The sequence below is a fragment of the Rhipicephalus sanguineus genome, chromosome 5, assembly GCF_013339695.2.
Source record: "Rhipicephalus sanguineus isolate Rsan-2018 chromosome 5, BIME_Rsan_1.4, whole genome shotgun sequence".
NCBI lineage: Eukaryota > Metazoa > Arthropoda > Arachnida > Ixodida > Ixodidae > Rhipicephalus > Rhipicephalus sanguineus.
The window spans coordinates 148,216,797-148,240,627 of NC_051180.1; the positions used below are offsets into that span (position 1 = coordinate 148,216,797).

Below are 23,831 nucleotides of genomic sequence, written 5' to 3' on the forward strand. Positions count from 1 at the left end.
GAAAGAACAAAAGCGGTATGGCCACCGACGAACGCGCCAGTATGACCACCCCCATAGGCGTGCGCACGAAGGGGGGGGGGGGGGTGGTGGCAAAGTCGATACCGCCCATACTTTGACTTAATCGGAAGGAGGGGCGCTGCGATTAATATTTGCCCTCCCTGAAGGGCGAACCCTCAGGAAGCTTTCGAATAGCGTACGCAAAGCTTTGCGTTGGCTTTTCGCACAACTGCGCATACGTCGTACGCTAACCGCTTGCGGGCTCCCGTTAAGTGACGGAAATAGCGGGCCGCAAACGCTAACGCTAACTCAGCGTACGCTATTCGAAAACTGCCTAAAATAAAGCGCCTTCAGCTATCTGCTCGGCTGTGCGGGTGGCGTAACGTCAAGTGTACCGCATGCTTTTAATAGGTGATAACAAAAGCACGCTGCGCCACCGTTCGCTGCCACCTCGTGAGGGACCGCCTTCAAAAATTCGTCGCGAGCGCCGAGAAACCTTACCCCTCGGACACTACACATATTTACAACCGCTCAGAGGCGATTATCATAGCACTATGGAAGCCTCTATTACAAAGGCGCGTAGAAGGACACGCTTGGGCGCGTTAACGTGTTCTGCGAACATATCCCTGGCGCTGCTTCTAAAGTTACGTTTTCCCACGCTGAAAGTGACGCGGGCTTGAAAATTCTTGATTGTGGGGCCGTTTCGGCGCAGTTCGGCGCAATTTTTGCAATTTTTATGCTTTTGGAGCAGCTTGGCGCAGGAAAACGGAATCGTATCAAAAATGCGCAATATGCGCAGCTGTCTCACCCCTGTGACACTCTCGGCAGGTCTTAGCCGTCGCCGTCATTTTCTGTATAAAGACCAAATCGATAACATTCCGACTTGATCAAGGTGACTGCAAACATTATGTTGGTGCTGTTCAGCTACATGGCACTCGCATATTTTTATATTTGAACAAAACTTGCACGGGGTATGTGGTATAGAGTACTATTGAAGAAAAACATTAATTCTGGGGTTTTATGCGCCAGAACAAACCATGATGAGGCACATGGTAGTAGGGAGCTCTGGGTTAGGGGCACTTTAGTGTGCGCCTAAAATCCAAGCTTGCAGGTGTTTTCACTTTTTGTCCCCATTGAAATGCGGCCAGCAATAGAACCTGTGCTTTGAGCTTAGAAGTGTGATACCTTACCTGCTAAGCAAGAAATCTAGGCCCACTTGCACACCCAGTAAATGCCTAATTTTCTTACTACAGCCTCCAAACAGCAGATAAGCAGACAATACATGCACCAGGTGTTTAGAAAGCACAGCATGTGTTCCAGCATGCCACCTAAGACATTTTACCGCATGCTGCGCACACTATGTATGTTCAAAGTCTGGATGATTCAGAACGCTCAGAGTTGTGTCTCAGTGTAAGAAACCCATACTGGGATTCAAACTCGCAACCTCCTCACGAGCAGTAGGACCAGACAACACTGGCACTATGTCAGTAAATAGTATTAAAAATTAAACACCTCATTAGTTTATACTTATGAGCACACGAGAAGTATTACCTCTCCGTTCTGTTCGCAGTCCCGCCTAATGTACGTCAACATGGTGTCCAGGGCCCCGTTGCAATGAGCAAGTGCTGTCGTGGAAAAAAAAAAGACAAAAAGGTTTTGCTCTGAAGAATATTGAGCACAGGGGGTGCAAATGAAACCCGCACACCCACTCTATTATGAAGTTTACTCACGGCAAATACGCAAACGAAATAATGTACAAATGAAATCCGCACACCCACTCTATTATAAAGTTTACTCACGGCAAATACGGCACTAGCGTCTATGGAACCATGCACGTTCGCCAAGCCTTAGTTGGTTGCCTTCACGAGTGTATAACATGGGATTTCTTGGAAATTAAGATGAAGTACGAGTGACGTCACAAGGAAGTGATGACGCTGGCACACAAAGACTATATCATACCAGCCAACCTAGGGACTTCTAAAATTGGGAGACTCGCCACTGAGAAGAGGGGGCAGAAAAAAAATTTTCTGGTGACACCTGTGATCGGTCAACAAAATTGTCCAGCATACGGTCCCCGCGCTCATGAGTTTGAAACATTCAAAGCGGACCTGCAGTCTGAATAAAACACTTACTGCATACTGCCGATTATAAGTCGACCCCCCAACTTGCAAGCCCTTCTAGGGGAAAAAAAAGTTGACTCTGAATACAGCCTCATACTGCGGCCATAGCTCACTAATAAGTTTTTCAGAAGAGGGAGCAATGCAAAGAAACATTTATTTGCCCGTGAAACATTGCTTACGACTCGTCGTTGCTTGAGAAAAGGACGCAGTCACAGTCATTGCCATCGTGTGAGCCACTGTTGCTGCTCGCCGTCGAAACGGGTGCCGGTGGTCGTGAACCCAATTTCGAACTGCCTCCTCAACTGCAGGGTATCGTCCAGACTTTGGTTCGCAAAAGGAACGGAATGTAGCAGCGCACGCAAAGATCTTGGTCCTTTGTTTTCCCCATTCCCTCACGCACTTTTCCGACACATCAAACTTGCACCCTGCTTCAATGTTGCTTTCTGACTCTGCATAGAGGATCGCCTGCCTCTTGAAAGCAGCGCTGCACTTATACGCCTTGTGCACCGCCTATAGAGGCGCCACTGATAGCCACCTAGCGGGCGCCGCCGACAGTACGTGCGGGAAGCCGAGCAGACGACAGCGCTTTGCACAGCTTTGCTGTGAGGAGATAAATGAAGTTCGCGGCTACTATTTCCCCTTCGTGCGGGTGCCAGACAACTAATTCTGCACTGGCAGTTGCAGGAAAGGCGCGGGCCTCTACGAAAGTGGACTTGTGCACGATGTTTGTCACGAACAAGCGCTTAACTAAGCGCACGTCGCCGATTTCGAACGACGGCATGGAAGCCTGGCGCCGACGGTTCGTGCGCGACAGAGCGCGCGCATCGAAAAAACAAATATAAAAAGGCGCCGGGAGCGCGCCCGCGCGCCTCTTACCCTCTCCGCAGAAGACGCCACCGACACAGCCAACGAACGCGAAAGATCGGGATATTTGAGAAAGCAAAGCCGAGCCAGCGGCGCCGTCTGATTCCGCAGACGAGTCGGTGAGAGGATCTCGCCCTTTCCCTAGCTTTCGCTATGCTACGCACAGACGAATCATACGCACTTTACTGAACCCAGGCGCGAGCCGATACAGGCAATGCAAGCGCAGCAAGCGCGCGGGGGCTGAGTCAGTCAGCGAGGAGTTAGTCGGCGTAGAAGTTATGTCGTTCTAGTGATAGCATCGTTCGCTCGATCGCAGAAGACGTGTTGTTTGATGATCTAGTGATGTGAGTTAGTATCAAGAGATGACAGTGACAAGTTTTGAAGAGGGTCGCCGAGAAGACATGTGATGACCGACTGCGGAGGAGGACGAACGTCCGCGTGGAGTGAATCGTCATGCCGGTGAATATCAAAGGTGCGTCGCGCAGGCCAGCGTAACAAGATCCAGCTATGAGGTGCAGCTCGTGGTGAACATCCGCTTTGTTTTGTTTACAAAGGTGACGTCTCAATCACTTCTTGTTCTTTCTGAAGTCAACCATTGCTGCATTTCTGTGTCTGTAAATAATAAATATAGAACTTAGCTTGTAATAGTGCGGTACATGTACCGCGCTAGTGGAAGCTAAGTTCATGGATGACCAAATCGCCTGAACTACAACACTTCTGAAATACAGTAGAACCCCGCTGTTACGTTCCTCACTGCTGCGTTTTCCCGGCTGTTACGTCGTTTTCCGCCGGTCCCGGCATAGCTCCCATAGGATACAATGTATTGGGAACCCCGCTGTTACGTCGTAACTGTCGGACCGTTCCCGTATGATACGTCGCGAAGTGCGCCCAAAGCCGACCGAGTGACTACCAAAGAGAGCGGCCATGGTGCATTTTCACGCAGCTTGGCCTCGTTTGACCGTAATATTAGCCGCATGAGAGGCGCAAGCAACAGAATCTTTCAATTGATGCAAACAAAAGCATGGCCTTCGAGATTCAAATTGCAAAGATGGCGTCTATGACGTAACTGCTCGCGAAAGCAAGGCCTTCGAGATTGGCATTTACTATTGACAAAAGCATAGCCTCTGAGATTTGCATTGCACAAACATGGCGTGTATGACGTAATTGCTTGCGAAAGCAAGGCCTTCGAGATTGGCATTCACTTCTGCCATCGCGTTGGCGTAGACTCATCATCATCGTTATTTGTCGGAGAACGGGAGGAGTTCGAGCTGGTTGGAGCTCGCATGGTCGTGCGTGCGGTTCGCGGTCGGACTCGCCGCGCCGGTCGTGATTGCGTGTGCTTAGTTCTTTCATGCCTACAGCTGTTGGTGTTAAAAAAATCACATACGTTGATTACATTTCTGTGGATAAGGCCGTCCTAAGCTCCGCGTTTCTATCCATCGACTAGATCGCGGCTGAGCGCGCCAATTTTCGTGCTGCTCGTAAGAATTGAAATAAAATTCTGTACCACTAAATATTTTGCCGTTTTTCCTGTTTTTCGGCTCTTACGTTTCCCGTCTCTTACGTTTATTTCCTACGATCCCTTCAAAAACGTATCAGCGGGGTTCTACTGTATAGAACGTTTGAGCGAAGTTCTCTGCACGGTGGTCGAACCGAACCAACGCATGCTCAGGCTGATAACTTTGGTCGTCTACCAGTGTCAACATGATCGAGTGCATCCAGCGAGCACCGATATGGCAGAACGAAAGCATTAGAACAAGAAGCGACGTGTTAACCCGCACAATGACGAAGCGGCTCGTCTTCGCCAACGAACAGCGGCAATCCATTGCTTCCGTCGCTCTTGCTCAGGAGGGCTTGTGGTAAGTGAATAAAACCGTGTTCCGGGCGCGTTTTTGTAGGTGTTTGAGCAACTCCACTCCACAGCAATTGTTATTCGACATCCCTTGAAGTTTCGGCTACCACACATACGATGAACGTTGCTTATTTCACTACGGAAACGTGAACAACGCGAAAACACACGTACAACGACGTAGGAAACCACGGCGGCCGTGTGCTTGCTTTCCCGAGAGCAATGATTGAGTTCGCCACCTATGGCGCTTCCGTCGGAGCGCACTAGGCGTATAGTGAACTAGAATACACTCTAGTGGCACGACCGGCAGGACGGCGGTACGAAATGCCACGGACCGCAGCTAGGATTTCTCGTAGCACCACTGCGCCTTTTCCTAGGCCAGGCGGAGCGGCCGCGCGGAGCGTGTCACTCAGCGCAGTAGTTCACTACAGCGCGACTGCCCATATCTCGCAAATCACTTCGTCGGCGGCTACAATTTGATTACAGGTACCGGAGTGTTCTGTTGCACTTTCTTGCACGGACCATGGTGGAGCAGCTGTCTGTAGCTTGTCAGGTATCCCGCTCAAACAAAAACACCACCTCACGTTAAATATTCGAAACTGCGAATCGGTTTCGTTGGAATTTTATATAATCTAACTTTCTCAACATCGATAACAGAAATTTCATGTTTGGTTGCCTTTACCGATCACTTTCTTCCTCAGGTTCAGATTGTTATGTTTCTCGCGAATAAATAATGGCAACGTTATCCTCAGATAAATAAAAATATATAAGCATGGGTTATATACAAGAATTAATGGACTCATCTCTGTACAGTGTGAGTTATTCATCTTGTTTTCATGGTTTTAGTTACGAATGTCTTATCAATATCTGTCACAAACGAGCGCATTCTTAAAGCGCGAGCGGCCGCTTTTAAACGGCAGCGGAATAGAACAGCGAGAGCCGCTCGGCCAAGAAGCGCGAACGACGAAAAAACAAGTATCAAAAGACGCCGACGCGCCGCATCCTCCTCACCCACTCGAGCCAGACGCAGACAACCCGATCAAACGACTGGCAAAGCCTAGATGTTTCTAGAGAGAGGGGGTGACGCATTGCCGATGACGCCGCCACGATTCGAACATACGAGAAAGCTCTCGCCCTTTCCCCAGCCTTAGCCGTACTACGCGCCGGAGAACGCTCCCGACGCTTCTAGAAACCGGGAGAGAGGGGATAAAAGCGTGCCGCGACGACCAGACAGTCAGTGAAGGAAGGACAGGAGTGAGTCAGTCGGCCTGGTAATGGTGAAGTTATGCTAAGTGTGGCTCCGTTAGCCAAAGAAGACGTGTTTATGATGGTGTGCAGTCAGTCGATTGTTGACCTGGAAGAATTGGATTACAACGCCGTGTGAGCCGTGACAAGTTACGACGATGGTTGAGCTACGACTATCAACCCTGGAGCTGGCATGAGTGTTTCCTAGAAGAGAAGCATTCGATTACCGTCCAAGAATTGTGGACTGGATACGCCGTTGTACGTTCAGGACTTTAACTGTCCTTGAATAGTTGTAATGCATGCGATTGCATTTGTAGCGTGTGATCTGTTTGTTTAGCTCCCGTTGTGTAAACACCATCTGAGTTATATTGTGAAGTTGTAACTGGTACCAACCGAGTGTGCATGTGGTTGTGATATTTGTATTGCCTTAACAGAGAATATATTTCGTTTTTGCTTGTGTTATCGACTCTCGGCTCTGACTCTGTCTTTGGACCACAACCGGCGTTCGCTGGCGCACCAAAGGACCAACTCTAAATTGTCCAAGCTTTCGTGGTGCGTTTTCGGAGGGCCAAGACGCCAGCCCTTAGAATCCGCCCGGCGATTGCCATCCCCATTAACGGGATTAGTGACAATATCCCTGCTTGCTCAGTTCTTGGCGGCTCCAGCACTGTAAACGATTATGCACTGTCTAATCATTTGTTGTCAATCTCACGTAGGAGTCTTTACAAATTGACATTACTGACCACTTCCCCGTCATTGCGCGCACTACATATCTGCCCACTATTCTTATTCCAGCGCAGTGGTTTCTATAACAAATCATTGTTAGAAGCTGTATCTAATGCTGACTAGTTTGCTGTTCTCAGTGATGCTACCGAGGACTTCTGATTTGGAGCAATTTTTGGAGCAGCAAGATTTCCGTTTTGGAGCACTTTGGAGCAGCAAAATTTTCATCTTGGAGCACTTTGGAGCAGATAATTTTGCATCTGGGAGCACTTTGGAGCAGCGAATTTTACATCCTGGAGTGCAATACAGAAGCATATTGCATTAAAGGGGTCATGAACCACTTTTCCAAGTAATGATCTAATGACGTTAGTATAAGAGTTTACTGCCTCCCGAATCGATTGCCGCAAAAATTTCTCGAATCCGTCAAGAATCAGCGGAGTTACGGGGGTTTGGCGCACGCGCTCAGCGCTTTCTCTCTTTTCTCGTGCCGACGAGCGCACTGGAAGCTAGACAGGGAGGGATGGCACGGGGGTAAGAAGTCACGTCAGCGCGCGTCATGAAACGCGATCGCTCTCCCGCTGTGATTCGCATGCGCGAGTGCGGCTACCGTGTAAAAATAGCAGACTGAGAAGTAAGCGCGCGGGCAAGTGGCGGCACCCCGTGGCAAGAAGCGCATCTCATCCGGCTATCGGCCAATAAGCATGCTATGTCTCCGCGACGTACGCATGCAGACGCCCCGCCCACCGACGAGAGTGAGAACAGGCCTCTGTTTGAAAAGAGGGCGCCTGAGGAAACGGCAAATTCGCGCTCCGCTTGTGGGGTTTACGCGACGCGCACGACTGTAATATTTTGCAGAGCAGTTCATAGCCGTGTCAGCTTTCCGCAGGTTGTGTTTTTTCAACAAGCCCAAGAGGTGCTTCATGACCCCTTTAACATTCAAGCACCTGAGTATTATTATGGGGCTCTTATGAAGGCTAGAAATATTTCGATTCATTGCAAATCTCATAGAAAAAATGATCTCAGGAGCATAGGCGTGCGCACAGGGGGGGGGGGGGGAGCCCCCCCCCCCCCAAATCACCTAAGAGGGTGATTAGGGGGGGGGGGGGCTTAACCGCGCTCCCCTTAACCCTCCCCTTGTGATTTCTTTGCGCGAAATTTCCACATCCGTGGCCTCTGAAAGAACCTAAGAGGGGGGGGGCGCAAAATCTGCCCCGTACATTGACCCTTGCGACAGCAATTATATGGACACTCTCGGCGGATTTTTGCCGTCGCCGTTGCTGTAATTTTCCGTATAAAGTCTAAATTATTAACATCACCACGCGCATTCTAGCCGCGGGTAAAAGCTCGTGAGCGCTGGCGACGAACGCGGCTGAAGCGCAGATTAAACTAGCCGGCCGGCACGGACAACGCATGAGATAACATCTTCCCGCGTGCGGGCCTGCCGTCGATTGCTCATCAAACAAAGAGGAAACGCCCCACCCGTCTTTCGTAAGGAGCATGAAGGGACGCCAGCGGAGCGGAAGGGGGGGGGGGGGCATCGTTCAAAGGGCGCAGTCGCTTGCGCGCGTGCTATCTCGAGTCATCAGGAGACGGCTCGTAAACTTGCTGTGCCTTCAACGCTTACTTCGCGTTTAGAGAACTCAGAGTAAGAAAACGCTTCGGTTCCTGGAGGGGCCATATTCGCTTAAACCAGCGTTTTGTTGAGTTACGCGAGATCGGATCCAAAAGAGTTAGCTGCTAGTCTTACTTCGTTTCACAATACAATTTTTTGGTATCGCATTGATTGCTTCGCTCATAAGCGAAACTGGGTTTTTTTAACCGTTAGCTATTGACCCCCAAAAGCGAGGGGCGGACGTGTAACATGGCGTAGCCGCTTCACTGTGGGCCGTCAGCGACGGGCCCGCTACTGACAGCTGCGCATTTGCGGCTGCTCCGACCAGGAGATATGATTTTACTAATGAGATGACATTTTTAAAAAAGCAAGCAAAAAATTCGTATTGGAACCCTAGCACGTGAGCTCGAAAGGGCAGGGCCTTTTAGGGGGTATTTACCGCAGAGTGATTACAAACTCGGACGTGCTGGCGGAAGGAATTACGAAAAAGCTGTTCTGGATGAAGATCCATAGATAAAGTATATCTGAGGAAAAGTGTCAACGCGTTTCCACCGTTCACGTACTCTTCCATAAACGCGAAGCAAGGAAAATTCGATATTGTCCCATATATCTACTGCAAGCGATCCCAGATTTCATTCCGCGATGTCCGGAAACAGAAGTGACAGACATTTTAGCGGCACTCATGTAGTTATTACTGAACATTGCTTTCCTTACGTGCCATGCGACGCTTGAAACGAGCTATCAGCAGCATTTCTGGAACAGACGACGTCCGCCGATGAATCGCCGTCGCACTTTCTCGCTACCGATAGGCCTAGACGTCACGAGCCTCTGCGGAGAGCGCGTTTTGCTGTCGAGCCGACTTGCAGAACAGAAGCTGCGTCGGCACCGTGCATGGCATCGTGGCTTACTCGGAACGCACGCGCGAGCGCTATTTATTCAGCGGAATAATTCTTGGTCCATGATTGCGACTTTATTGGCAGCCCCAAGATCGAGCTGCACATGTTCTGACGCGCCGGCGGTGCAATTGCCGGTGATAGACGCCCCCAAACCCAAGACTTTGGCGCAGCTTGGCGCAAATTTCGTCGATATTATCAGGATGGCGCAGTAATTGCAATTTGGCGCACTTTGGCGCAGTTGGCGCAGGAGTGGAATCACTGTGTTCTTGACACCAATGATCTGAAGGTACCTTTTTCGCGAGTTCTAATAAAGTTGCTATCGTATTATTACTCCTGGTTGCATCCGCCCATTTCTCATCTCATTTCTCTTCAGCGCTCCCATTTCTCACTTGTCGCTTTCTGGAACACATTTCATGTAGACATCAAAACACTTATAATTCACAAATTCAAGAAACGCCTAAAAGCACAGACCTCGGAAGGGTTTCGTCCTGAGGGGTGCAAACCCGTGTTGCATCTGGGTGGGGGAGGGTGCAGGTGCCCCTTTTGCACCCCACTGCCGATGCCATTGGCTAAAATATTTTTATTTTGTCCAATACTAATGTGTAGCCCATATAGTCATCACTATATACTTGCAGTGTGCTATCATTTATTCTAGTCTGATTTAGCCTGTTTGTTTTGTAACACTTAATAATGTTGTTTACAATCCCTGTCATGGAAATGTCTTTTCCAGTATATGTATGCCACATTATTTATACTGTTACTTTGTGTCATGCATATGTATTGCCAAATTATCCTTTGTACTTCATGTCATTTGCACTGTTTATAAATCTTCATTATCGCGCAACGCTTCCTGTATCTATTATTTCCACATTTTATGCCTTAATTATATTCTTCATGCTAAAAACCAGCTATTGTTCTTTGTACTCTGCGTATGTAAACTGTAGCATAGTTTTCATGTATAGTTTGAAAATAATGGCCCATTTCAGTCTTTGACTCCGCGACCTCCTCCTGCATATATCCTAGCTGTAATCTTTTAGTCATCTTTAAATCATTACAATTAATAAATAGGTGTCCGTTTTTATTTTCTATCTGAGCACTGTGTCCTCTACCATGAACTCTTATAAAAATAAGCCTGCACCACAACTATAATGAAATAGGGCCGTATGCACATAATGAGCGATCGATGTGTAGCGAATGTTCTGAGCGCATGCGGTAAATATGAAAAAAAATGTGTACTTGGCCAAAATAAAGCCGTTGAGCCACACAGTGATCAAACTGGCTGTTTGATGTTTGCAAGAACCAGAAAGCAAACACACGCGTTAGAATTAACCGCAGCTGCAACTCTGAAGGGGCCCGCGACGGCCCGACAACGCAGCCAAAGCTGCTAGGAAATGTAGCAGTGGCGCCATCTCGCGGCATACATGTAAAAAGCGGACGCGGGAGCCCGGCCCATCGTGCCACTAGAGTGTATTCTATACTCACGGACAACTTTTCTTGGCAATGAAGGGAAAGCTATGGGGCGGAGCGTCTGCAAATATACTGCTACGCGAAGTAGTTCGGCTTGGCGCGCATCTTGTAACGCCGTGGAAAGTGATGGCTAGCGTTGCATTTCAACGCAAATGCTGCTTAGCGTCTAAGGTTTGGGTAAAAGGCGCGACTTTTTCACGCACGCAATAACGCAAAGTGACAACGTATAAAGTAAAAGAAATACATCTATCTCGCTTGTGAGCGCTGCGTTCCGTCTCAAAAACCTACATGTAGAAAATGAAGGAGTATTTTATATATCTCACGCAGAAAATACGGACGTAATTGTGGGACTACATTCATTAGCGGTAAGATACGTGCATTGTGGCTCTGTAGCCTTCGCTTCATTGCCAAGAAAAGTTGTTCGCGAGTATAGTTCACTACAGCTGTACTGTTGCCAGCGTAGCGGTGGCATCTTGGCATCCATTTGGCAGCGTCGCAAATTGCGCACACCACTGCTCGCAAGCGAAGCGAAATGCAGAAATGGCGAACAGGCGTGAGTGCAAAAAGATGCGAATACGCTTGTGGACGCATGTGACTGGTCATGTGGTTTAGTTCCCCGCGAAGTGTTGCCAGCCCACACGGACACCGATGGTTTGTCAACGAATCGTTTCTATTGTATGAAAACAAAACTGCAGGGCACATCGCAAGGTAAATTCCTCTTTATTCATAGAGCATCATTCACCCTCTATCAAAGGTTTGAAATGCTGCTTTCGAGATAGTGTTTCCCAAGCAGTTCGAACTAATGCCGCACAGCGGTGATTTTTAAACGAGCTCCGTAGTTTTGCCTCGCGTGGTTTCGCTATAGTTTCGCGATCGTCGTGGCAGATCGCAAAAATGTCCGGCTCCAGAAGCGGCGCGAGCGCATTGGGAGATAGCTGTTGCCGCAACTCCGCTGCCTCTGTGGCTGATGTTATCGATGCGTCGAATGGCAGGAAATCCGAGGACGACAACCTTTCGTCGGACCCCACAGATAAGTCGACTTTACGATTCCGCATATAGGTCGACTCCGATTATAGGTCAACCCCCGAACTTTGGAAGGTCATTTTATGAAAAAAAAAAACAACTTATAATCGGCAATATATGGTACTATAGAAGCATTTTAGCCTCTACTGTTACTGTGCCCTTTCCGAACTGGGCCATAAAACGGAGGATGTGCCCACAAGTGTCAGTGGCTGGGGTGTGTGTATGTTTGTGTGTTTCTGGTGAAAGGAGAAGAGTGCGACAGGAAACAGCAGTGGCCAGCGAACTTTTTGAGCTGCGCGGACGTTCCCTTTTCTTTGATGTGTTATATGAAGAAGTTGGTGTTGTTACAATCACCTGTTTTTGTTTTATTGTAGCTTCTTTTTTCATAATTGGGATGAGGAAGTTTATCGGGAGGTTTATGGCCGCGATACAATCGGGAAGATAGGTCTGAAATCGGGAGGGTTGGCAGGTATGCTAAACGAACCAACACACTACCCCTTCCCTTTCCACAGTTAGTGAACAAACAAAGTAACTTCTTTAGGAAACATTATGCAAGAGACAACAGTGACGAACCATGCCTTCTCAGGAAACACACAATTTCTTCAGCATATACAAACGCGTTGCAAGGTGAAAGGTTAATCAGCACTTCTAGTCAAGATCAGGTAATGTGCAGCTGAGAACTACCGTATTTACCCGCATAATTTGCGCCCTCGCATAATTTGCGCACCCCTAATATTTAGTCAGCTTTGCTAAAAAAAAATATTTACTCGCATATTTTGCGCTCCCCGCCCCGCTCGAGCCAGCTCGCCTGCGCTCGCGCACGGGGCGAACTTTGGACGGCCGCGCCGCCGCGCCCCGCGGCCCTCACCGAGCAGGCGAGCGCAGTCATACACAAGACAGGCTGCGAGTGCGAAGTCCCTTCTTCCGATTACTTCGTTCTATTCTCTGGAAACCGCCGAGACCGTACCAACCGTTAATCTGTTCACCGGTTGTCGCAACTGTTCGAGCTTTCTCCCGCCGTGAGAATGCATGCACGCGACACGGCACGGACTACTTTCTGCATCGGAGGCGTGCGAGGGCCAGTCGCGCCAACATTTTCCCGCGCTGACCCTCCTCCTCTGCGTCCGCGCTGCGACGCAGCCTTCGTTGATTTCGGAAGTTTAGGTTTCGCGATCAGCCAGTTGCGTTTTCACTGTTCTCTTGCGCTGAGCTACAATAACTATTCGGCAAAATTCAAGCTCACTGTTATAGAATTTGCCTAAGGAAACGGGAACCGTGCCGCAGAAGAGTTCGCTTTTTAATACAAGACCGGGAAGGAGACCGTTCCAAGGACCGAAGCATGGAAAGTATCTTGCCGTTGAAGAATACCTTTTCAAATATGTGCGAGAGCTTAGGCCCACCGGTATCGCCGTGCCGTGGCACCTCGTTACTCCCAGCATTGTCGCGAAGACCTTCAAGAAGACGCCTCAACGCACTCGACGGAACCAAGGACGACGCGCTTTGGGAAAGCGGTGACAGCGGCCGCGGCGATGATTCTCAGTCGGACTTCTCAACCAGTGATTCTGACTAGACCACGCATGACCGAATCTGGCTGGTTAAAGTACGTGCTAATTCTCTTAAAAACCCTTCGTTTGCGCTATAATTTATTTTCTTTAATGTATTATATCGCGCGTGTTAGGACTATATATTGTGCGTTATTTCAGATGTGCTCGCGAAATCTCCGCGTAATTTGCGCACCCCCTTTTCGGAGCTCCAAATTCGCGAAAAAAAGTGCGCAAATTATGCGAGTAAATACGGTATTTTTCTTACAACAAGGTCTACAATTATAGCGAACCTCTTTACCAGGCTCACTTGCATTGCAATATCCCTTCAGCTTGAGCACAGTAGGCAACACAAAGTGAACATTTGAAAGCTAGTTTGAAAACTTGACCGTTAGGTCTAAAGGATTCAACCAATTACACAGATATGCCAGCATTTTCAATGAGATAGAGAAAGGGAAGGGGGGGGGGGGTGACATCGCAACGGACAGATCAGTAACATTATGCTTGCGAAAATTTAAGGTTACCGAGAAACTTGTCAGATTTAGTCCTAGTGGGTACACACTATGGTCCATCCATTGCCAGAGCTCAAATCAAGAGAGCAGCCCTCCACAACATGCATCACATCCAGACATATTGTCATCGTCAAACGCAAGGCAACGTAGTAACAAATTATTACTTACACACTTTCAGGGCAATCATGAAACAGCCCAGAATCTGCTCTTCCCGGAGTGACGTAACGGTCAACTTCTTCCTATTAAAGGAAAAAAAGAAAAAAACATGGCTGATCCCTCTGTCATAGGAATCGGCATAACACGAAAGTGAAACGTGTCTTCACAGACGTAGTTGAGCATTTGTTGTGCATTCTTTCGCCCAAAGCGCAAACGAATGAATGCTACAGCATCAAATTGTAATGTTACGCGAAGAACGGCAAGCCGCTCGAAACTTACAATGCGCTGCTCAAGCCGGAAGGACGCGCTGAACGAACATACACAGGATGAGGGCGAACTGTCACAGTTGTAACTTGTTTCTGTGTGAGCAGCGAGCTCCTTTCGCAAAAGCGCCCGCTGCAGTGAGCGAGGTGACCTTCGTGCTCTCAACGGAAACTTGCAGGCAGAGCGCAAGACGTAAAACCACCGCGATCACGAGATAAGCACCCGCACGAGCGACCACGCCCTGTCGAGGCGCGCGCTTCTTCCGCGTGGGGGACGACTTTTAAAGCACGCTCTTCAAGCACTTCGCGCCATCTCGCTAGTGATAACAAAAACACGCTGTACCGCCGATCTCCGAGTACCGCCACCGGCGAATGGTGTACATAAATAGCTTGCCGTTAGCATAACAGAGAACATGCCGTCTGTGGCGGAGTCGTTTCGCGCTGCGCGCTGGCGATCGAGAGGTCGTAAGTTCGACTCCCGGTGACGGAACTTTTTCTTATAGTTTTTTTCTTTGCCATATGTTAGTCTTTATATTTTACAACGTCATATCCGTGACGGAAATGCGTCAGCGGAGCCGTGGTGGACCCCGGCATAAAACACTTTCGTGCTAAAAAAAGGGGGGGGGGTGTTGAGGGTGTTTACTCAATATGCAAGGAAAGCTTACAAGGTGTAACATCAAGCGGAGAATCGAAAAAGAGGCACAGTCATGTATAATAGTAACAGAATGCTATGCATTTACATGACAAGTCAGCCTCTTGTGTAAACGCACATATAATTTCTGCATTCAGAAAAATGACCACAAAAATGTCAGGTGCAGCCTTTGCTTTGAATAAAAAGATTACTGTCCGACTGTGTATGCAGACTATTTTTTCTTCCCTGCACTGTGAGTGCTTTGCATGTGCACTGTTCATGCAAGCCTGGCAAAGCTTTCTGCACAGTTTTGTGCTTTTAAAACAGGCGGAATTTTCCACCAGAGCAAGCGAAAAACACGAATCATATGGTGTGCACACGCATGCAGGTGGGTTAACCCGCACATGAACATTTCGAAAGCCACAGTGAAGGCACAAGAAAGCAAACTTTCAACAAAAGCCACAGGTGGTTGTGCGGCATTCCCAATCATTGGGAGAAATTATAAAATAACAAAAAAAAGTATAAGTGCCACCTAAGCACTGAAATAAAATTATGTACAGTTTACCACTACAGTCGAGCCCGACTATATCGAACCCGTTTATATCAAATTATCCCGTATATCGAACAATTTCTAAACACGGTACATTTACATTGAGAATATATAGCAAAAGTTACTGTTACATCGAACGAAAATAGCAACGACAACCGATATATCAAACTCCATGTGCCTCAAATGTGCCCCAGCAAGTTGGCTTTCCCTCGCGGTGGCGGGGAAAACTGCCGGCGCCACCCTAGAAAAAGTGGTTTAGACACGGTTGTGCACAGGCGAACACCCCCCTGCAAGAAATGATCCTGGCCCGCTCACAGCACTTACAGCCAATCAGAGGCCGTCGTGCCTTCTCCGAGGCACGGAGGTGGTAGAAGTGAGCGCCATTTTTTCTTTCTTTATGCTAGTGTGCCTGCTGCTGCCCGTTTTCCTCGAGTCCTCATTCAGCGTGGTCCGTGCTGGTGGTGTTGCCTGTTGGTGCTCTGTGAACTTTACTGGCACGCTGTCGTCATGGCTTGTGCAAAGAGGCAGAATTTGCCATTCGCCGCGAAACTCGAAATCATAAAGAGGGTCGAGCGCGGTGAAAAGAAGTCCAACGTCGCCGCCGCGTACAAAATTCCAAGGAGCACCTTGAGTACTACCCTGAAGAACAAGGCAGACATCAGGGCCAAGTCGGACAAAAGGCCAGGTGCCCGTGGCGCCCGACGTGTGCGCACTGCTGTGTACGAAGATGTTGAAGCAGCCGTTTACAAATGGTTTGTGGACGTTCGGTCGTGAAACATCCCGGTGTCCGGCCCTATGATCGAGCAGAAAGCCAAGGACCTTGCTTTCCTGCTTGGCAGGAACGATTTCCAAGGCGGTTCAGGCTGGCTCCAACAGTTCAAAGAACGGCACGACATCGTTGGCAAAGCTGTTACAGGTGAAAGCAGAGCGGCGGACCTGGACAGCGTAGACAAATGGCTCGAGGAAAACTGGCGAGATATCGCAGCAAGATATCAAGCCCAAGACATCTTCAATGCGGATGAAACCGCTCTATTTTGGCAAATGTTGCCAAACAAGACACTTGCGTGTCGTGGCGACAAGACTTGCGGCGGCAAGGCAAACAAAGCTCGTGTGTCCGTGCTATTGGCAGCTAATTTAGACGGATCGAAAAAGCTTCGACCTCTGGTTATCGGGAAAAGCACGGCACCGCGGTGTTTTCGAAATGCGCTGTCGCTTCCAGTTACCTACCGAGTAAACTAAAAGCGTGGATGACCGGGGAGCTTTTCGGCAGGTGGCTGTCGTCGTGGAATGATGATTTGGTAGGCGAAAATCGCAAGGTGTGCCTGCTCGTGGACAATTGTTCATCGCACCACTGCAGTACGACCTTCAGCAACATCGAGCTGCGTTTTTTGCCCCCAAACACTACGTCTGTACTGCAACCACTGGATCAAGGCGTTATATGCGCACTGAAAGCCGGCTATCGGAAGCGCCTGGTGGAAAGGCTGCTGCAGAACCTTCGTGTCGGCAGGGACCTTAAGATCGACTTGCTCGGAGCTCTTTCTATGTTGAGTAGATCGTGGGCAGATGTCACGAAGGAGACGATCCAGAACTGCTTTAGGCATGCCGGCTTCCGCATGCCTGGTGATGACACCCCAAATTCCGATGACAGCACTGAAGACACCACAGGTGTTTCCGCCGAAGTTTGGAGCGAGCTGGCAGAGTTCCCGGGAGCTATCGACGGATCGACATTCGACGAGTTCGTCAGTGCGGACGATGATGTCGCCATCATGGGTGAGCTACAAGATGAGGACTACGCTGCAGACGTCGTGCCGACCACGAGCCAAAGCGACAGCAATAAGGAAATTGACGATGGCCCATTGCCTACATCCTCCGAAGTGATTAGTGCACTTGCGTTGGTCCGGCGCTATTGCGTGAATGTGGTAGGTTGCGCCCTCAGCTGCTCCGACTCGTTGGACAACGTGGAGGCGTGCGTGCTGTCGCAGGCAGCGAAGTCGTTGACACAGAAGAAAATCCAGGACTATATTGTTCCAAAGGGGCACGCAAGTAAGCCACCATATTAATAAAGTACTTTTCTCATTGTTATGTGCCTTTGTGTCAAAATCCTATAGCGGGCCTATATCGAATTATGCCATATATCGATCTAATAAACGTTTTATGGCGAGTTCGATATACCCGGGTTCGACTGTACTTAAATTTTCTTTTCAAATTTTCCATGTTTCTCAACTCTATGATTTCCTGGCTCACACTCCCCACCCCTCCCCATAAAAATCTTATCAGAGGGGTTCAAGAAGGCAGGACAAATGGTGCCAAGTCTAGCTCACCGAAATAGCCGAAAGAAGTCCGACGATTCCACCATTGTCCGAACGCTGGAGTAAATTGTCTCCTTGTCAAAGTCCGTGAGAAATCCCCTGTGCTTTTCAGCCATGTGTATCGTCGTGGCAGGCCCATACTCATGCAGATTGCACTGGTGGAAACAAGCAGCAAAGCAAGCATTCAAGTAGCCAGCAATACACAATGTACATCGCCAAAGGATTCGCTCGCGTGCTAATTGCTACACTATCTTCGGTACCAGGCCAGCCAGCTTAGACAACACCCATCTATGTCTTTTGCGCATTTCGTGTCCCATTTTTCACACTGTAAACCTTGTACTGAAGATCATGTAAATCACAGCCACACATAATTTACCACACATATTTGTCTTTAACCACCAAGCATCATAGAGTACTCATGACAGTGTTATCCTGAGGAGCTGCTACATCTTTGGGCAATACAGTTTGAATCACACTTCTCCAGCGCAGTTGAGCACGCAACTGTGGACACTGGCTTAGCTACAAGCTTCAGTTCATGCTTTAATTAAAGCACGACTATGTCTAGTATCATTACAGCGTTGGCCTCTGCATAATTTTATGCGCATACGCACAGACAAAAAACAGAGGCTGTGGCCAACTGACCCCTTTAGACAAGTGTAATTCAGACTGTACTTGATAGTCCCATTGTAGCCACATTACCTTCATTTGTCGATTGGTAAAGCAATGCTGTCACTAATATACACGTTTTAGAGATGCTGAAGCATTGGTCTGCCACTGTAACCGAGATTGTCATTTGCCTTTCGTAGTAAGCACACACACGACTGCCCTTGATGTCACAGCATTGTAATTTTACTGGCTACAGACACAGACTGTTAAGAAATTTAACATTTTTCTCAGAACCCACAGCTCATGAGCTTGCTGCAATGACTGCCACATCCAAGACTCGAGAGTTACTTACGATGACAAGGACAAATGACACATGGTATGCCAACGTGTCGAGGACCAGGATTGCTTCACGAATTTCAGCACTGATGTTACTATCCACGAGCCTGAAAAAAACAAAAAAAAACATACACTTCAGAACCGGCTGAGCAGTGTTGAGGAGGAAACATGTAAAGACAAGCCTGCATCAGTGGTATTGATATAATATTCGGACAAAAACAGGGATGATGAAAATATAGAGAAAAGCGCAGTCTGTCAACTGAAGGTTTATTATTAACGGATAATATATATACTATATGATGAAAACATAGAGAAAGAGCGAAAAAATACAAACCAAGCAAGTTAGTGGCGATAAACAAAAAATCTTGAAGAAGCGCACAAGGCAATTGAGATTTCTCACTGATATCTCCCGTGCATGACATTTGTCAGAAAATGGAGCTCTTTGTCCAAAAGAGCAATGGACGGTTTAGTGACGCACGTGTCCGGTTCCCATGCTACTTTCTCTGCTTCGATAATTTGTCTGGTGCGATCATCGAGCCAGTAATCAGTCAAGCCAGTAAACTACTGATTGCTCTCCGAGACAAAGAGCTTAATTTCTTGGCAAACGGCACGCACGAGAGGCACCAGTGAGTACAGTGGAACCTCGATTATGCGACCCCCGGCTTCGCGACGAGCCGCATTTTACGACAAATCGGTTTCGTCCCGGCAAAACCCCTTATAAAAATGTATTAAGAACCTCGATAACGCATTGAAATTTTATGCCGACCCCGCATCGTACGACGACTCTCCAACACCACCCGAGAAAAAAAAAAAATCACCCTTTTTACTCTAATCCAACTCCCACCAAATATTTGCGAGCGCTAAAGAAAAACTTGGGTGCCCCTAGGCTGACGAATAAAAAAAGAAAGAGTGAGAAAGGTACAGTACACCTTCTCAGAATGGCACACTTATTCTCCTGGCAGTTCATTTCCTTCTGTGATCCAGTTTTCCTGGCTTCAAGATCATTTCTAAACACGCCTTGATCGCAGGCGTACACCAGGGCCGTTATCTAAACAAGCTCGAGTAGCTTCAGCTAGTCGACAACATCATCTCCGAGATCTGGATACAGTAAAACCTCGATAATTCGAAGGCCGCCGGACCGCGAAAATTCTTCGAATTAAGCGGATTTTCAAATTAACCGAAATGAAGGAAAAAAAGCAAACAAGCGCTACAAGATGAAATCACATTTATTTTCTTTGCGAGAAAAAGGTTATTGGAAATAATCGGTGATATTGGACTGCTTATTGCGGTAGTTCACCGCCCCAAGTGCCATGTTCTCAAACCTGCTCACAATACTCAGCATTTCACTGTCACCACCGCTGCACTCGACAAAGCTGCGGAAGGTGTTCACGGAATCGACAACTGAGGCCAAAGCGGGCGCGCGGGCGGGCTCGTTATCGTCACCATCATCGCCGTCTAGCCCAGTGTCGACAACGTCCTCGAGTACATCAGCGTACGGTGTTTGGACCCCCGCCTCAACACTGGAATACTCCACGAAGCCTAGTCCCTCGCCGTCGCCGGAGTCGGTGATCCGGGCGCACATCGAGTCTCCCTCGTCGTCTAGGCCGGACGAGCTGCAATCTTCATCAAGATCTTCGCCACCTTGTTTGCGGAACCCGGCATGTTCAAAACAGCGCCTGATCACCTTTGACTCCAACTCCTTCCAGGCAAAGGCAATTAAACAGATCGCACCAAGCAGATCGATGTGATATTGCTTTCCACTGTCGTAGCAAAGCAGAACCCGCTTCAACAGGTGGTGGCGGTAAAGCTTCCTCGTTTGCAGGATCACCCCTTGGTCCATCGGCTGCGATATGGCCGTAGTATTCGCAGGGAGGAAGACGATCTTGACGGCTTCCAGGTTTCTGATGTCCCCGTGGGCCGGGCAATTATCGATAACAAAAAGCACTTTCCGCCCTTTGGCGGCAAACTTCCGGTCAAGGAACCGCACGTATTCCTCGAATATCGCCGCCGTCATCCAGGCCTTCTTGTTGTGTCTGTACATGACGACATCTCTCGGAGGAAGGCGCGCGTTCTTAAAGCACCTAGGCTTACCCGCTCGGCCGATTACGAGCAGTGGAAGCTTGTCGTTCCCGGACATGTTCGCGCCGAACAAAATGGATATTCTCTCCTTGGGCTGCTTTCTCCCCGAGACAGTGGTGTCCTTGGCAGCAAATGTTTTCGTGGGAAGCATCTTGTAGAACAAGGCTGCCTCATCCAAGTTGTAGACGTCGTCCTCTCCAAACTCCTGAAGCAGCGGTGCCAGCGTACGCATCTGCCAGTCGTCAACGACAATCGTGTCGGCGCTACCGCTTTCCCCGCACACGCTCAAGTATGTAAGGTTATTTCGCTCTTTAAACCGGGCGAACCAACCATTACTGCACTTAAAGCCTTCGTGGCCAAGGCGCAGTGCCAGGTCATCGGCCTTCTCCCGAAGGATGGTGCCGTTCACGGGAAGATGAGCTGCGTTTGCGTGCTGCAGCCACTTCATCAAAGCGACCTCAACGTCCGGGTACGTTGGGAAGCGAATCCTTGATCGCTTTGACGAATGCGTTTTCCCATATGCCTCGAGCAACTTTTCTTTGTTCTTCAAGATGGTCGAGAGCGTCGACAAGGGCATCTTGTGCTTTTCGGCGAGTTGGGTCTTAGTGCACGTCGACTTCTCAGCCTCCTCGATTAAGGACACCTTCTCCCGCAGCGTCAGCGTCTTGTACTTCGGCATCGTGAGTCCAACAAGCGGTCAGGACTTCGCACGCGGCAAATGCAGGCGTAGGCGGCGAAGTAAACAAGACTAATGCAAGACGGCGAATGGTCCAAGCACGCGAGCTACGTGAGAAACGCGAAACGGAATGCGTGAAAAACGGGAAAACGCGAACGTGGAAAACACGAAACGGAAAACTCATTTTAACCCATTTCCGGTACTCCAACTACTATGACCTCCAAGATAAGCGTCGCCGGAAGGCTGTTTCACGTCCGTTGCTGCCGGCGGGAATTACGAATTATCCGGATGAAACCCCGCGGGCTGTTCAAATAATCCGGTAAAATTTGCATTGAAAAACACGGGACTGCGGAAGTTCTTCGAATTAACCGAAATTTCCAATTATCCGAGTTCGAATTAGCGAGGTTTTACTGTATTTTCACGTTTTTGGCCAGTGGAAGCTTTCCCTGGTCATCATGCAGCTGAAGATCTCCCTTTATTTGGCCACACTCGCAATCACAGGCCTCGAGCATGCAAAGGGACGCGACACAGCTATCTTCAGCATGCAAAATAACTTTTCTTGATATGAGCGTTCATAATAACAGTGGCACTTCACCAATCGCACTTCACAAGGGAACAAATGCGACGCGTACAGATTAGCTGCACACAAAAGCATCCTACTCGAACTTGCAACAAAATGTACTCGGTCACCATTACGTGATGGTGATACGACACTGTATCAGACTCTTCTGACGGGAGGCTGTAGCCAATGCAGTTACAGTTTTATTTTAAATGCAGGCGCGTGATACTCATTAAAGTTGAGAATAAAGATTTGCTCACACCTCCTGCAGTTAAATGCTTTGCTGTCATTTTTAAATACTGTAATCTACCTTTCTTAGAGAAGTGCAAGATTGTTCTGCAGGCTTATTCCAGCAGTCTGTACCCGTTATTTTGGGCAAGACAGAGCGCGTCACTGCCCATATTCACAGTTTTCCGATTATACGTCGCGCGGATTATACGACGGTTCTGTGTGGTCCCCTCAAAGTCGTATAATTGGGGTTGCACTGCAATCTTGATTGCCTCGTCAACTTGTGCAAGATTTTCTGTTTATCGCCAATAACTTGCTTGGTTTGCATTTTCTTCACTCTTTCCATTATCGCCATGTATATATATGATCTGCTCATAACAAACCTTCAGTTGATAGCCTGCGCTTGCCTCTGTCTTTTCACTGTCCCTGTTTTTGTCCACGCAGTATAACAAGATCATAAATCACCAACTTGCCCTACCATCAGTGGTTCTTATAGGTTCTCGCGGTTTCACTGATCTGTACACAGTCCCTCCACTACGCTTTTGCTAGAAGTGTGCACACAATAACAGCTGTGAAGCTAGTGACAAACATCCCACATGCCTAGCCAAGCTTAAGTGTGTACGAGCTCAAAGGGCCCCCATCCTCCAGGTTTGGCATAGAGTGCAAAGCGTGTATCGCTCTGTGCAATCATGCCTTTAACCTTTTGAGTTCGAATGATGTAAACATATGGAGCGGTGAAAGTCCCCAAAGGTCAATATTGTTCATTAGTGGTGCCACAGGGATGTTTAAAAAATGTGCCAATTTTCGAACTCTTCTTTTCTTCCCCAGCGAGTGCTCTTACCCTGCTGTGATGCAAGAAATGTTTCCTTGCACCATGGACCTTGTGTTTCTATTCCAAGGCCGGCACGTCAACATAGGCCAGAAATGAACCTTACGTAATTTACCATTTTTAATAATTCATGAATAAAAATATTTTTCTTGAAATAGGTCACCCTGCAGATTTTGAATTTGCAACAATAAAGTTAATTCTGCACATTTGACGGAAACATTTGAACCCTCCAAGGATAAACAAAATGGAATTGACCTTTGCTGACAGTGGCACAAACAGTGAAGCATACGCAATGATTCGCAATTAGGAATTACAAGGTTCAGGTTCCGCAAGCTGCACTCAAAGCCTCTCAGATACAGCAGAAGAGAGAAAAATGCAAACACTGACTTTGATGGGTGGTAGTATATTCCTGAACTCCTGGCCCATATTTCGCAATCCTTGCTGAAGAACGTCGAACCGAAAAGGTAGGGGCCAAGACAGGCTACCCGGACAAGGTGACTGTTTCCGTCATCGGGAGTTCCTGGATTGAGAATGGTGCCCCCCACATAACTCGGCATGGAAACGACTCGTTTGGAAGGGCAAAAAAAGGAGAAGGAAACGTGCTCGGCACTCACCTAATGTAAATAGCCGGCTTTTGGCATCCTGCGGACAAACAAAGCGGTCAGGCGCAAGTGGTTTATGAACGGTGCAGAACATTCACTCATCATTTCTCAGATAAATATGAACGAAAGAACAGGAGTTTAAAGGCTCGTTTTTATTT

At 48.3% G+C, this 23,831-nt stretch overlaps 1 protein-coding gene across 1 annotated transcript in view; it reads right to left on the reverse strand.

Moving 5' to 3' along the window:
• The window catches only part of LOC119394339 (E3 ubiquitin-protein ligase TTC3), a 167,003-nt gene that overhangs the window by 127,046 nt on the left and 16,126 nt on the right, over positions 1 to 23,831 (reverse strand). Inside the window, exons 3-8 of the mRNA XM_049416060.1 lie at positions 23,686 to 23,713; positions 23,459 to 23,591; positions 18,717 to 18,807; positions 17,771 to 17,913; positions 14,018 to 14,088; positions 1,549 to 1,622 (exon numbers count right to left, since the gene is read on the reverse strand). Coding sequence (XP_049272017.1) covers positions 1,549 to 1,622; positions 14,018 to 14,088; positions 17,771 to 17,913; positions 18,717 to 18,807; positions 23,459 to 23,591; positions 23,686 to 23,713 — 540 coding nt within the window. The remainder of the gene's footprint in view (positions 1 to 1,548; positions 1,623 to 14,017; positions 14,089 to 17,770; positions 17,914 to 18,716; positions 18,808 to 23,458; positions 23,592 to 23,685; positions 23,714 to 23,831) is intronic.